We start from the raw sequence: 16,943 nt of genomic DNA, 5'->3' as shown, positions 1-16,943 counted from the left end.
TGGAGATTAATACAGATCAACTTTAGACAGTGATATTTTTTTTCTTTTCAAACAGATGAAAAAGATAAAGAAAAAAAAAGCAACAAACCATACCTTAATGCTACGGGAGATAGCTCTCCTGAGGTTTTGATTTGGAATATTGACTAGCCAAAATGACTTTTGCAAAATGACTTTTTCTTTCAGAGCCAAGAAATTGCAAAAATAAATTCAAGCATGGTCACCAAAATTATGTCTTTCTTTGCGTCCAGTAGTTTACACAACCCTGCAAAAATTCAAAACTATAAACAAGAATGGTGCAGACTTGCTCCACATCATTATTTAAGATGAGGAATAGTGTTGTTTCTCTAGATTCACTGGGTAATTCTTGTGATGCCTTTTATATTCTTGTCACCCTTATTATTCCTCCTGCTCAGATCATTAATTCTTTCATTTTGCTCTGGTCCTTCAGTGGGAAGAGATCAGTGGTGTGGATGAACACTACACACCCATCAGGACTTATCAAGTTTGCAATGTCATGGATCACAGTCAGAATAATTGGCTGAGGACGAACTGGGTCCCCAGAAACTCAGCTCAGAAGATTTATGTGGAGCTCAAGTTTACTCTACGAGACTGTAACAGCATCCCACTGGTTTTGGGAACTTGCAAAGAGACTTTCAACTTGTACTACATGGAGTCTGACGATGATCACGGGGTCAAGTTCCGAGAGCATCAGTTTACAAAGATCGACACCATCGCGGCTGATGAAAGTTTCACTCAAATGGATCTTGGGGACCGTATTCTTAAACTCAACACCGAAGTTAGAGAAGTAGGCCCTGTCAACAAGAAGGGATTTTACCTGGCCTTCCAAGATGTGGGTGCTTGTGTTGCCTTGGTGTCTGTGAGAGTGTACTTCAAAAAGTGTCCATTTACAGTGAAGAATCTGGCGATGTTTCCAGACACAGTACCCATGGACTCCCAGTCTCTGGTGGAGGTGAGAGGTTCTTGTGTCAATAATTCTAAGGAGGAAGACCCTCCCCGGATGTACTGCAGTACAGAAGGAGAATGGCTCGTGCCCATTGGCAAGTGCTCCTGTAATGCTGGATATGAAGAAAGAGGTTTCATGTGTCAAGGTAAGATCCTTCTATTTATTTTTAAAATTTTTCTTTCTATTTCTCCCTTGTGAGTCGATCATAATGAATAAGAGAAAATGAAACCTGGGCTCTCTTGACATTAAAACTTGCCTTAAACCAACTTGTGTATAGATTTCACTCATCCCTCTTGATGTGTTGATTCATTGTAGCTCATAGACATGCTAGTGTGTTTGATTATGTGGCACTGGCTTACATCCCACAGAGGTGTCATATATACTGCCTATTTTTTTTTCTGATGTTTAATGACAGAAGAAAGTTTATCTGTAACAACAGAAGGAAAAAGAAATCTGTCTATTTTAGGTAGAAGGTAAATATATCTGGAATTTAACTAGTCTAAGATGGAGAACTGGATATTATATGGACTCCGAATGCAATCATCTATCCCAAAGAAATTTAAGTTTAATTGTTATAACATATGGTCTGTTCTTCACTACTATTTATCTGTCTAAGAGATGTATATATAAAAGGTTTAGGACTCTAAGAAAGTCTTTCACTTAAATGAATATTAAGCATGGCTTGTACTGATGGCTTAGGGCTGTAATCTTAGCTCTTCTGGAGGCTGAGATATGAGAATCCAAGATTTTTCCACACAAGTAGGAAAGTCCATGAGCCTCTTATTTCTAATTAATTACCAAAAAGGTGGAACAAGAGCTGATTTAACTGGTACAGCACTATACTTGAACATAAAAGCTCAGAGACAGTGCCCATGCCCTGAGTTCAATCCCCAGATCAAGGATTTGCACATGAACACATGCATAAGCACACACACACACACACAAGCAAATCAAGGATGAAGCATTTATATTGGTTGAGAGTATGTCTTAAAATTTATAACTGTTCCATTATTTTGCACAGAAGGTAATATCTGTCCTGAGTTGTAATGTGTATCTATACTTAATATAGCACTAGAGAAATTGAATTCTGTCATCAAGTTGAGTTACATTGAAAACTCAACCTGTATTAAAATCTATTGTTCAGGGCTGGGAATGTGGCTTAGTGGTAGAGTGCTTGCCTAGCCTGCATAAAGCCCCGGGTTCAATTCCTCAGTATCCCATAAACAGAGAAAACTAGTAGTAGTCTTGACGGGACTCGAGTGGTAGAGTGATAGCCTTGAGCAGAAGTAGCTCAAGCTTTGTTACCTGCTATATTGTACATACACTTATTTTTCTATTTGAAATAGGAAAGAGAAAGGGGGAAAACAAGATGACTGGAAGGGGTTGGGAGAAGGGAATGGGGACAAAAACCAGTGGAAGGGATATCAATGTGTGTGAAGTAATTCACCTACTACATGATGAATGTAACTATAACCCCTCTGTACATTACCCCAACAATAAAATGTAAAATAATGAAAAAAATAAAAGTACCTCAAGGACAGTGCTAAGGCCTTGAGTTAAAGACCCAGAACTGGCATATGAACCTGTATATGTATATGAACAATATAAATCAACATACATATATTAGATATGACAAATTACAATTCTCTATTTTCTAAATGACAGTAGGCAATGCTTTATGTTTGAAGATACTGAATTATTTGAATTTTAAATGTTTGAATATATGGCATAGTATACATACACAGATCTTTCACTGATGTGCCTTTTGTTATGGTTGTTGGCTATTATACATTATTAAGGAAATTGAATCTGCTATTCTGATAGACATCGAGTAAATCATTGTTGTCATATTCATCACCAACAAAAAATAAACTTATTTTTTAAATATTTTATTGAAGGAGTGTGGCTTTTGTGGTACGGTGCTTACACAATATGCATGAAGCTCTGGGTTCAATTCCTGGGGACCACATATACAGAAAAAGCTGGAAGTGGTGCTTTGACTCAATGGTAGGGCACTAGCCTTGAGAAAGCTCAAGGGCAGGGCATAGACACTTTGAGTTCAAGTCCCAGGATTGATTGGCAAAAAATGTAAAAATCAATGTTAATAAATTCTTTAATAAAAAAGAAAGAAAATAGAAATTATAGAATTACTTTTTAAACCTAAAGCTACTCCCACTTGTATCCAATCATAAATCACGTGGTTATTTTAGATGTTGTATCTTTAATATTTCATATTCTAGCTGTCCCCAAGTGTTCTAAAACTGGGGGAAAATTGCATTAATTCCAAAGGAATCTCATGATCATTTTTTCCCTTTTCGTTCCTGGCTAATGAATTATGTTATCACTCTGGAAAGAAGAAAATAGACTGCTAATGGATTTTATATAGCCAATTAATTACATTTGAGGAAGGTGGCAAAGGGTTATTATAAATATTTCCTGCTCCTGAAAAACTTGTTTAGACAAATATATCAACAGCTCAAAAAATTGAATCACTCCAAAACTAATCTCCAAAGAAACAACCATCCCATTAAAAGATGGGCCAAAGACATATAGAATGACACTAAATGTAAGGACCTCCGGATTAAGGAAATAAAGCCATATAATGAATGATTGTTGTTCTTAATGTACTATGTTATCTCTAATCTCTTTTGCTATTCCTTGGATATCTCATATTGTTACAGTATTTCACCTTGTTATCTGATATATTTTATATGTGCTTAATTGGTTATTTGAAATTGGATAGGGAAGGGGGAATTCAAGATGAGCAGGGGGAGAAGGGAGGGAAATGCAGACCATGTCATGAGAAAGAGTATCAATGTTTGTGAAGTAATGCACCTTCTAATTGGTGAATATAATGTAACACTTCTATTAATTACAACAAAAAAAATTTAAAAAAGATGGGCCAAAGACTTAAAGAGAGTCTTCTCTGAAGAAGAAATAAGAATGGCCTATAGACACATGAAGAAATGCTCGAAATCTGTTGCCATAAAAGAAATGCAAATCAAAGCGACTCTAAGGTTCTACCTCATTCCAGTTAGAATGGCCATGAGCAAGAAATCTAATAACAATAGATGCTGGAGGGGATGTGGCCAGGAGGGATCACTACTACACTGAAGGTGAGAGTGCAAACTTGTTCAAGCACTATGAAAAGCAGTATGGCAGTCCCTCAAAAGACTTAGAAAAGATCATATTAAGTGAAGTAAGCCAGACTCAAAGAAACTTAGGCTCAATGGTTTCCCTCATTTGTTATAATCAGTAGAAACCTTGGGCTCTCCTAGCAGAGATTTGCAATAGAGCAAAACCTTGATACAAAAGGCCATGTAGTAGGATGCTAAATGAAAGGATCTCTAGAATATAGAAACATAAGCCATATAATGAATGATTTTTGCTCTTAAGGTACTATATTATCTCTCATCTCTTTTGCTGTCCCTTGGTTATCTCATATTGTTACAGTATCTCACTTTGTTACCTGATATATCGGATATATTTGTATTTGGTAACTTGAAATTGGATAGGGAACGGGAGAAAACAAGATGAGAGGTTGGGGTGGGGGGAAGGGAAATGGGGGTCAATGACATGTGAACGGGTATCAATGTATGGGAATTAATGCACCATCTATCTGGCAAATATCATGTAACCCTTTTATTAATTGCAATAAAAATATATGAAAAAATAGCAAAAAAACAATAAAAAAAATAAAAGTCAGATACCTGCCAGGCAAAAAAAAAAAAAAAAAAAGACTAAACTTAGAACTCCCCTATGACACAGCAATTCCACTACTTGGCTTGGCATTTACCCAATCGTCCAGAAACAAGGACACACTAAATCCACTAGCACAACGATGTTCATTGCAGCACTATTTACCATAGCAAAGACATGGAACCAACCCAGATGCCCCTGAGTTGATGAGTGGATCAACAAGTTGTGGTATTTATACGCAATGGAATTCTATACTGCCGTTAGCAAGAATGACATTGCCCCATTTGTAAGGAAATGGAAAGACTTAGAAAAAATCATATTAAGTGAAGTAAGCCAGACTCAAAGGAACATAGGCTCAATGATTTCTCTCATTTGTCATGATCAGTAAAAACCTTGGGCTCTCCTAGCAGAGATTTACAGTAGAGCAAAACCTAGATACATAAGACCATATAGTATGACGCTAAATGAAAGAACATCCAGGATATAGAAACAAAAGCCATATAATGTGTGATTGTTGTCCTCAATGTACTATGTTATTTCTAATCTCTTTTGCTGTCCCTTGGTTATCTCATATTGTTACAGTATTTTACCTTGTTATCTGATATATTGTATATATTCATATTTGGTTATTTGAAATAGGATAGGGAAGGAGGGAAACAAGATGAGGGATGGTGGGAATCAATGTTTGTAAAGTAATGCTCCTTCTGTCTGGTGAATGTAATGTAACAATTTTTTAATTATAATAAAAATATATGAAAAAGATTTGTTTAGACATTGTATAACAAATATCTTAACAATGTCACTGAAGTTTCTGTTGTTCTATTCATTATGTCTGCATATTCATTGTGGAATGTTATGTATTTCTGATTATGTTAGCAGTTCAATAGAAAGGAATGTTTGATGTGATGTATAAAGGAGCTAGACCTTTTGATTATTATCAGAAATTATACTTTCACTCATGAATTACTGTACTCTTACTTACTACATACTTCTCTGTCAATTCAGAAGCTCATAAAGCACAAGTTTCAGCAGTAGTGTGCTTTGGGAATGGCTGCTTGCTTTAACAAAAACAAAGAGCTAAAGAAAACTATAAACCTCTATGGAAAGTTCATAGCACCTATTGAATCTATATGCAAAATCTACAAGATGTTTACAGCTTGAATGAATTTAGAATCACTTCCTTCCTCTTTTATTTTGTGATAAATTTTCCTTCAGGAGAAAGGCAAGTATTTCCTATTCAGAAACTCCATGCCTATAACACAATGGATTCTAATTCAATAGATTTTCCATTACATAGATAATAAGTGATCCATAACTATGAGATTTCTGGGTCACCTCTACATTTTTAGGAGAAAACCTAAGTTTGTTTTCCATTTTAAATCCACAACGTTGCTCATAAAGACAAATAATTTCATTTTGCTTGAGATAAATTATTATGTCAGGCATAGCTGCAACCAATAATGAAAAGATTCATTTCAATTCTCAGAGAATGATGAAAAAAGGAATAGCAATATATCGTATAAGATTTTTTCTATTTTATTAATTCATCATATTTTTCTTTCTTATAAAAATAAATTGATATAAACCTCACATATTTAATACAAAAGTGATTTAGAAGAACATTTGAAATGTTGAGATTTTTGAAATTCTTGTACTTTAAGCTTCTATAGCTAGAAATTCCAACATTGATTCATATTGAATGATAGAGCTGAAATATGAACTTTATATTATTTATAACTCCAGTTTTCTTTCACTGAATCAAAACAAAGTTTGCCTTGAGTTTAAAATAATAATTCTCCTTTTCACTTTGCTTTATAAAAAAATCTTTAAGTATAAATCTTTAAGTAGTTGTACAAAGGGGTTTCAATTCAGTATATCAGTTTATGAGTATAATATATCTTGATACATGTCATCCATGCAAAAGTTTACCCCATTTTTAACCCCATACCTCGCTTTTAATACTTGTACAGCCATGACTTTTCAAATCAGTGAGATTTTTAAATGAAAATATGCCACTAGTCATAATGTAAATAAGTTTTCAAATGAGAAATTAAACAGATGTGTTATGACAGTTTTGTAGTAGCTATAAAATCTGTGATTTATACAGTCTTTTATGTCTTCTCATAAATTTCTATAAAAATTATTGGAATACTGCACTGATGTTGCACTGAGTTTGTTCTCAAATTTGTCTTGATTTTATTGTTCTAATTAGCAAAAGCTCTTGTCACTACCGAGTTTTTAAAGAATGCTGCTTATCAATTTTGTACTAGAACACTTCGAACTTCCAAGGATTGGTTCATCCATAAAACAGATTGTTTTCGAATGGCCAAAGCATGGATGTCTTTTGTCTTATACCTAATGCCAGATAAAATGTCTGAACATCGAGCTTTTTTTTCTTTTTGTATATGCTTTTTTTTTAAATTTTTTGGGATAATGTATGGAGTGGTTACAGTTACATTCATCATGTAGTAAGTGTGTTATTTCTCACCCATTACCCCTTCTCATGTTTTTTCATATATTTTTATTGTAATTATTAGAAGGGTTACATTATATTCACCAGTTAGAAGATATATTACTTCACTTACATTGATACCCTTTCTCATAACTTGGTTCCCATTTCACTCCCCCGACCACCACCACTCATCTTGTTTTCTCCCCTTCCCTATCCTATTTCAAATAACAAAATGTGCATATATGCAATATATCAGATAATAAGGTGAAATACTGTAACCATATGAGATAGCCAAGGGACAGCAAAAGAGATGAGAGATAACATAGTACATTAAGGACAACAATCACTCATTATATGGCTTTTGTTTTGTGCATGCTAGGCAAGTACTTTATCACTAAGCTATGCTCCCCCCATCATAGTTATTTTTATTTTTTTTTTGCCAGTTCTGGGCTTGAGCTCTGGGCCTGAGCACTGTCCTTGGACTTTCTCAAGGCTAGAGCTCTACCACGTGAGCCTAAGCACCACGTCCGGCTTTTTTTTTTTCTTTCTATGTATGTGGTACCGAGGAATCGAACATAGGTCTTCATGCATGCTAGGTAAGCACTCTACCAACAGGCCAAACTCCTGGCTATTTATTTCTCCATCTGTATCCCACCTTATCAGTGATTTAAACGTCAAAATTAAGTAACTTTCTGGGTACGGATGTAGTTCACTCACAGAGCAATTGCTCCTTTCCCCAGTTCACACACACACACACACACACACACACACACACACACACACACACGCACATACACCCCACATGTATTTTTCCTAAAGTTGAAGTTAGTTCAAATATCACTTATAAATGGTTTCTGGAATTCTGATTTTATGAAATTGAATTTCTCCTTCCTCCTCCTTTTTCTCCTTCTTTTCCTCTTCCTTCTCATCTTTCTTAATTTTATATTAACTTCTTTGAGGTTTCAGGCATTTTGTTTGCTCCATTTTTCAAAGGCACAGTCTTTTCCATAATATTAGTGCGGCAAAATATAGTCTTGGAAAATGTTAATTACACTATATTTCTTGATGTATATGCACTACATTTCTCAGGATATTGTTCTCTATGGGAATCTAAAACATGGGAAATTCATTTCGATTACAGAAGGAAGAGTAGCTATAATACTACTTAAAATAATTTATTTCCATTGTTGCCTTGTCAATTTTATTCTCAATGGACAATGAGAACTGTGTTTTGCTGGATACTACACACCAAGTAAATGTAAATTCACCTATAAAGTGATTAGAATTTTCTATGGCAATCAGTCATCTAAGTACAATGTCCACAGAAAATTAAAATGTTGAAGAATATATAAATTATGGTTTTTGGGTATCTTTATGGATGACAGATAGTTCAAGTAACTGTCATGGTAACAACATCAAACTTAAATGCTGGGGAATGTTCTGAAATTTCATTTATTTAACATAACCTACATTATATGAGCCCTCTTTGTTTCTAATTTGCTTCCTGCCATTTTGTTAGACACTTTTTAATTATTTTTTGATGAACATATGTCTTTGCTTTATCAGACTTATATTTCTGTCTTCTATCCAGTCAACTATTCAAATATTGTCAAAACTTCTGTATCTAGGGAATGTGAGAACTTTTCCAAAATTCATTTAGCAATTCAGCAGAGATATTATCACCATTTCTTCAACTTTTCAAACATATTTTCCTTTTAATTCTGTCCTTCCAAAAAGAATGAAGTATGTGAAATAAGTGGAGGATATAATATTTTATTTTCCTTTTTGGATACACAGATTCTGAGACATGAATAATTTCACTAAGATTGCTTGTGTCGGCAGTTTCACTAAGTGCTTTCTACCTTCCTTTACTGTGTTTCCTCCTCTAGTGTGCAGTCTATGTTTAGAGTTTTGACATTCCCTTATTAGTTCCAGAGTAGAACTTGTAAGAGTTAATAAGGGTTTACGTTACAGCTCTGACAGCTGGCACTGAACTTTAATAGGGAACAATTGTAAGGAAGAGTAAAAGGTTTTATATTATTTGATGAAAGTGTTCTTCAACTAAGAGCCATTTGGAAAGAATCAAATGACAAGTAAGGCTGCATGCTTGTTCTTCTGTTGTTGCTTCTCATCCTCCAGGATGTGGACAAAACATCCTGTTGGAAGATAACTCTATAATTGCTTATGGATGTCTCTCTTTGGAACAGAATCTATGACAAAAAAAGACAGAAACTGCCCACATTACTGTTTCTATTCACTTAACTCTATGTGATGTGCAATTGTTGGTTGTTCTTTAGAAATACCATCGCACTTTGGATGTCCAGTCACAGAATGTTTCTTTGAGAGGAGAACTGAAGATCCCAAAGTCAAATCACCAAAAATAAATCACCCATGACTTCCATAGGAAGGATTATTTTTTATTATAAACCATTGCAAGATTTAATATGTATATATGTAATACCAATGTGTGATGAATAAGAATAACTTCAAATATCAGGAGATCCTGAATGCAAGATATTTCTGAATGGTATGTACAGTGGTTAGTTGCATTGCCAAAAAAGATGAAAAGCAAATGGTATGATTGAGAACAGCTGTATTTTTTTGATATGAAGGCTTATTTTCAGCAAAGAAATCCATGTTCTGATATGAGGGAATATCATTCCTGAATTAATGTGCAAGCAATATGTAAAGTTTTGAGAAACTCAGGAACAAATTTTAGCATATAAATAGTGATTGAAAAGGAATGTCTTCCTTTTCTGGGAGTTACTGAAAAAGTGTGTCTGTGTCTACAATATTCAGATCCATTTACTACTTATCTCAAGCTACTTTACTGGATTCATATCAATCATGATATCAGTGTTTTATAGCATGTAAAATTGATGTGGCATATAATGGACAATTGTGAGGAACTGTAAAGAAGTTACTTTTGAGCACCTTGCATGCTAAAGGGGCTATGGACTTTATTTACTCTGCCAGCTCAATCATACTGCTTAATAGTAGGAAAAAAGTGTACATGCTGGTGGCTCAAGCCTGTAATTTTAGTTACTCAATAGGGTAGGATCTGAGGACTGTGGTTCAGCCATAGGCCTAACAGAAAAGACTATCAAACTCTTGTCTCCAGTTTACCAGCAAAAAGCTGAACATGGAAATATGACTCAAATGGTATAGCACCAGCCTTGAACAAAATAACCAAAATAACAAAACACACAAAAACCAAACAAGCAAAACAAAACAAAAAAAAATGGTGTTTTTAGTGAGGTCCTGAATTTAAGTCCCAGTACTGCCACAAAAAAAGGATAAATGAAAACATGTGCCATGTACACCTTGTTGCTAAGCTCTCAGGTAAGAAAAGTCTCAACTTGTAGAATTAAATATTCACTTAGTTTTCTTCAAGTAACTATTTATGAGTGAGTCCTATATTATGTATCTACCAGAACAGCATCATTGAGCAGAACAAATAGCTCAAAGAACTCTTAATCTCAAAGGATTCTTAAGGGTTTAGAAGAAATATTCTGAAACAAAATGTGGATACAGATTCTTTTAGTGAATCAAGCAAGGATTTGTTGGTCTACACCAATGTTATCAAATCAAGTGATTTTCTCAATACCTGATAGCAGTTCTGGTAATCACCGTTGCAGGAGGAAGTGGCAACTAATATTTGATTTTCCAGAGGTAGCAATATCACTCCATGTCTCCCCAGTGTGCAGGACAGAATTTACCACAACGAATTATCTAGGACAATTTATAAATAGAGGTCCAAGTTAGAAACACTTGTTTTTCACCTAGCTTAATACCTTTACATTTCTAAAAATGATCATTCAGGGTAAGCAATCAAATTATATCCAAACAGAATGTAAATATACCAAGTTTTGTTTTTTCTGGATTTTTGAGAAATTAATGTAACTTCTGAAGTGATGTGAAGAACTATTATCTAATAAACAATTGAGTACAAATACCACATACAAATGGAATTCTGTGCTGCTGTCAGAATGAATGACATTGCCCCATTTGTTAGGAAATGGAAAGACTTAGAAAAGATCATAGTAAGTGAAGTAAGCCAGATTCAAAGGAACATAGGCTCAATGGTTTCCCTCATTTGTCATAATCAGTAGAAACCTTGGGCTCTCCTAGCAGAGATTTGCAATAGAGCAAAACCTTGATACAAAAGACCATATAGTAGGACGCTAAATGAAAGGATCTCTAGGATATAGAAACATAAGCCATATAATGCATGATTGTTGCTCTTAAGGTACTATGTTATCTCTCATCTCTTTTGCTGTCCCTTGGTTATCTCATATTGTTACAATATCTTACTTTGTTACATATATCGGATATATTTGTTATATATCGGATATATTTGTATTTGGTAACTTGAAATTGGATAGGGAACTGGGGAAAACAAGATGAGGTGTACGGGTGGGGGGGAGGGAAATGGGGGCCAATGACATGTGAAAGGGTATCAATGTATGGGAATTAATGCACCATCTATCTGGCAAATATCATGTAACCCTTCTATTAATTACAATAAAAATACATGAAAAAAGATGTAGGCATCAAAAAAGTAAAAAAAAAAAAAAATCTTTAGTCATTGGGCTGGGAGTTTGGCCTATTGGTAGAGTGCTTGCCTAGCATGCTCGAAGACCAGGGTTTGATTCCTCTGTACCACATACATAGAAAAAAGCCGGAAGTGGTGCTGAGGCTCAAGTGGTAAAGCTCTAGCCATGAGAAAGTCCAAGGGCAGTGCTCAGGCCCTGAGCTTAAGCCCAGGACTGGTAAAAAATAAAAAATGAAAAAATAAATACATAAATAAAAATTTAAAAAAATAAACAATTGAAAGTGATTTCGAATAAACAATTGAATGATATCTAAACAAATATTTTAAAAATCCTTTGGGAGAAATAATAAAGATTTCAATATTGATTATATGTCAATGTATGTTTGAAAAAACTGGCAAAAATTTACTAACAAAGACATACACAAAACGATTATGAACTCTGATTAGTTTAGTAGTTGAAGATCTGAGAAGGTGAACAGAACAGAAACAAGAGATATCAAAGTGTAAGCACTTGAAGAGAGAGTTTTTCTTATGCAAAAAGTTTAGATAACTGTTGTAAAGTTACTTTCTGGTTGGATAATCTAATGGGCTTACATGAAATCTAATCCAATATTTGATTCCTTTTTTACTATGATATGATAGTTGTTTTTTTTTTTTCTTTGCCAAAGCTGAGGACTGAACTTGGGTCCTTACAAGTGCTTTTCCACTGAGCTAAATGCCCCAAACCCTGATATAATAATATAAATATGGTAGGCATAAGGCAGTGTATCATGAAATTTTATTCTATAATTAACCTATGTTCAGAGTTCCCACTTTCTAGATTAGAAATAGCCCGCTGGAAATTAGAACACTTTTGTATTAGCTGTTTGTGTGTGTGTGTGTGTTTGTGTGTGTGTGTGTGTGTGTGTGTGTGTGTTACCATTTTATTCCTTTGGCATGAGATTAAGTGGAAATTTCATTGAAATCCTCCAATCACCGTATCACAGAAGTGAAAAGCAGAGGTTAGAAGAAACTAAGCCACTGTTGAAAGTTGTAGTTGATAAATGAAAAAACTAGAATTTTAAATGGTAAATTTCTTGTGTATAATCAGTAGTCTCTACACCATGTTGGTATAGAAGGCAAGCAGAAGTTAGAACACAGATACCTTGCTGCCTGTTCCGAGGTAGCCTGTAAAGGTCAGAGGTATACTACTACCAGCATGCATTTGAAAATATTGCTCAATATTTCATCATATCGTTAGACACCTTTTATGGAGGTTTATCCCTGGTTCCCATTTCAAGAGTGGTTGGGTTCCTTGGACAACTAGTTTGTTTCACTTATAAGTGCATTGATTAATTGAACTGTTTTGGTATCACACTCTTTCTTTAAAATATTAGTAAAGAAATAATGTCTGTTTACATCAGACTAGATACACCATCATGATATACCTTATGAAGACTCTGAAATTTTTCTACTTTTATTTATTTGGTCTTTTCTTTTAAAATATAATTTATAGTAATCTTTTCTACTTGAATTATGAGTATCTTATCTCAAACACAGTCATAAATACATTTACATTGTCAGTTATTTGTTACTTAATACATATCTAGTAATTAATATAATGTACCATTTGTTTCAACAAAATCTTATAACATAAGTATTATTAGCCATGTTTTATTAAAGCACCTCTAAGAGGATTTATTGATTTTTCATGTCACAGTATCAGTAGAAATTCAAGTCTGTGTCTGAAACCAGTTTGGTAATAAAAATAATAACAACAAGAACAGGAATAATAAGCTAATACATTTTTGTTTAGAAATGCTTTTTCAAGTCACCATAATTTGAAAATTTGCAAGCTCCTATTGATACTGAAGAGTTACTAGATTTTTTTTACTTGGATACACAGTATATGTCTTATATACATAACTCCAAAACACTCAGTGGATGTTTTATTTCTATTTTTTTAGGAAAACATACTGTTGTGGGTTATTCAAGGTATCCAGAACTTCAAATTCACTGACATTTTACCTCTTTCTTCACTAAAAAATAAGACAAGACTACAACACAAAAGATTTTCACAGGGTATCTCTGGCTTTTAGATCTGGGCATGTGGAATAGAGTAACGCCTCTAATTACCTCTGCTTCTATTTCCATGGCCCCTGCTGTTGCCAAGGACATGATTGATGGGAGATGATGGTGAGTGGAGAACCAGGGCTCAGAAAGACACTCACTCTGCTCAATGTGTATGCCTGAACAATATGCCTCATTATGAACCTGACAGATTCCAAGTGGCAGACTGGGAATGAGTTTTGGAGAAGCTGACATATCTGTTTCACTCAATGTGGTAGAGTATACACATACATGAAGATATACATGCATATATATAAATATATTCTGTGTTATATATATATAGATGTATAATACTCATATACAAGCATATGTATGGCTGTATGTGTACATATGTGACATATATATCCACATGCAATTGAAGAGTTAGCACTATATTCTTAGTGTATATACAAATTTAGTGATAAAATGTGCTCCTATACCTGTGTTTTAACCTCATAAGATATTAAGAAGTTATTATTGTAATACAATATGTGACAGCTTCAATGGCATTGTGCTGCTATCCTTAAGTTTCTTTGTATTGCTTTTAAACAGGGAGGAAACAAAAGTTTTCTATGTAAAACATGACTCACTTTCAAAACTTGGATGAATACCTTATACTAATGGCTATTTGTAATTTGCTTAGTAAATAAATGTGGGTTAAAATATCCACATTTCCTACTGTATAGAGGGGTGATTTGTGAGAATCATGTTGGTGTCATAGATAAGAGAAATCTCTTAGTCTTAACCATTCCAAAATCAAAACACTTATAATGGCTATTTCAATAATATAGTGTAACTTTTTTTAACTGATGATTTTCAAAAAGACATAATTCCTAAGGATTTTATTGCTTATGATTATGCTTTCACTATAAGAAGTAGACTGTTTCATATCTAAATCTGTGTATTGGTGATAGGTTGGATAAGGGGTCCTAACAGTACTCGAGGCTGAGCTGAAAGTGAAAGCTGACTGTCCTTCCTGAGGCTGATGGTTGCTGTCATTAGTGATGAAAAGGAACCAAGAAAATACATTGGATTGCTCTTTATTAAGCACAGTAGGTAAAGCTGATGAAGGCTTGAAAGCTCAATGAGCTGCCATAAAGTAATTTAAACATTGTTCACATTGGCAAGTAGCCAGACTCACGCTGCAAACTCTAAACAAGGGTTATGATTTCAGGGGAATTGTCAGCTCCATGGGTAGAGGAGTTTCTTTACATTCTTAAAAGAGTTATAAGCCTGGAATTTTCCCAGCAAGACCAATGGGATAACACTTTCCTCAGAAGAGTCTTGTAATTCCTTAGCATAAAGTTATAGTGTGTCTTGACTTCCTATCTTATAATTGGTTTATGTCTTTTTATTACAATAGCTTATATCTACAAATACATGTTTCCAACCTGTCTTGCTATAAATTTTAAATATAAGACTTCCCCCATAGCTATAAAATACAGTGCTGAACTGTGGTTAGTAAATATGGTCCTCAATATGAACACTAACTTTAAGTGAAAAAACAAAAAAGAATGCTATTATTGTAAACTGTGCTTTTTTCTCTCTCTTTCTCCCTCTTTTTAATTTTCTTTCTAAACATGACCAGTGTTGCTGAGTGATACTCCAGTAACTGGTGGTTTTTCCTATGCAGTTGTCTACTTGGGGTTGTTCAGGTGGAGTCGGAAGCTGATGCAGAATCAGCATTATTGGTCTGTCCACAGTCTCCACCATTAGCAGCTGAGGCTGCTGTGACAATTGTAGGGGTTGAAGCAGCTGCTTGAATCTGGACATAAGGAGGAATAGGGCAATAACCAGAGGTGGATTTCTTGAAAGTTCTCGGGTGGTGAACTTGAAGTGTGCAGGTGTGTCTCACCCATTTGGTAGTTTGATATTTGGTTCCAAATTCAGCAAAGAATGATTGCACACAAGCTTCTAGTCATGTTAGTCGGGGCAGTTCTTTTCTATTCCGGGAGATGACTACATAATGCAACTGCCTCTGGTGGAGTTCAGGGTCAGAGATTTTTTTTTGTTCAAGGATGTGCCTCAATTTGAGGGAACTTGAATTCTGTGTAGTTTGGGTTCATTTATCGAATTTGCTCCCTTGTTGGTGTTCCTAGAACCTTGATTATTTCCACCAGCTGATCCACACCACTCTCCTGGAAATGTTATTTGTCAGCCCGCAGACCATATATCTATAGTAGAGGTGTATTCAGTGACCCCCCCAAAAACAACTCTGGTGCCCTATAGTACTGACAGCAGATACAGGAAACATTGGGTTCTCCTCGGACCAGCTGCTTTGCACTTCCAAAGTCACAGAGTTTTAAGATAGTGGTATCAGGATCCAGCAAAAGGTCCTATGGTTTAATACCCCAATGGGAGATTCTAAAGGAATGGGTACAGGCTAAACTTCTGAACAGCTGATACATATACAACTTGACAGAGATGACAAGGAAGTGTCTATTTGGCTCGACTACAGAGTCTGGCAACTGCTTCCGGAACATAGTCTACAATGAAGAACTCTTCTTTCTTCTCAGTCAGACTAGTTACAGTGTTCTAACTTTCGATTCTGAAATCTCTTGTCCTGCAATACTTTTATGATGGCAACCAGTTCTCCTGAATCCCAGAGTTTGCCTTGATAGACCACACCAAATGATCCATGTTCAATCACTTTCGTGTCTGTGTAGCTGACTTCTTGTGGCTCATCGGGACTCTGCCCAGAGTTGCGACTACTGAGGTCACCTTGCTACCATCCTTATCTCAGCTAACTCGCATGCTGCCAAAAGCTGAAGGCTGCCGCACTGGCTTCAACTGTGCTCTTTCTAATAGAAGTGACTGGGTTTTCTCCTCCTTTTGTGAATGTTGCTGTAACTTGTCTCAAAATCTGTATACCATTGGTATATGACTACTGGTAGCCCCCTTATTTTTTTGTTCTCTTAGTTTCTTCAGTATCCTATTGATATCTAGTGGAAACATGAAGCAAAACTAAAATATTCTCAGATGGAATCAATTGCAGTGGATGCAGGGGTACTAAGACATTTGTGGTTTCAGGAATTTATAACATCTTTTCTGCCTGCACAAATCATTTCCCATTAATAATTCAAAATCAAGCTTCCTAAAAATAATAGTTTTATAATTCATATGTTGAGTACACCAATCGTTGATGACTACAAATTTAAAATACATTTATGGAAGATTTACAAGGA

General features: G+C 34.9%; 1 protein-coding gene and 1 pseudogene across 3 annotated transcripts in view; one reads left to right on the top strand and one right to left on the bottom strand.

The window, feature by feature from the left end:
* The window catches only part of Epha3 (EPH receptor A3), a 295,261-nt gene that overhangs the window by 78,301 nt on the left and 200,017 nt on the right, over nucleotides 1-16,943 (top strand). For all 3 annotated transcript variants that reach the window (XM_090347706.1, XM_090347698.1, XM_090347716.1), the window contains exon 3: nucleotides 449-1,109. In XM_090347706.1, coding sequence (XP_090203832.1) covers nucleotides 449-1,109 — 661 coding nt within the window. The remainder of the gene's footprint in view (nucleotides 1-448; nucleotides 1,110-16,943) is intronic.
* Nucleotides 15,410-16,943, bottom strand: part of LOC150069509 (glycogen synthase kinase-3 beta pseudogene) — a 41,971-nt pseudogene continuing 40,437 nt past the window's right edge.

Source organism: Megascapheus bottae, chromosome 1, assembly GCF_031878675.1.
Source record: "Megascapheus bottae isolate mThoBot1 chromosome 1, mThoBot2.hap1, whole genome shotgun sequence".
Classification (NCBI taxonomy): domain Eukaryota; kingdom Metazoa; phylum Chordata; class Mammalia; order Rodentia; family Geomyidae; genus Megascapheus; species Megascapheus bottae.
Note: the sequence above shows the minus strand (reverse complement) of the source record. Positions and strands in the feature narration are given on the sequence as shown.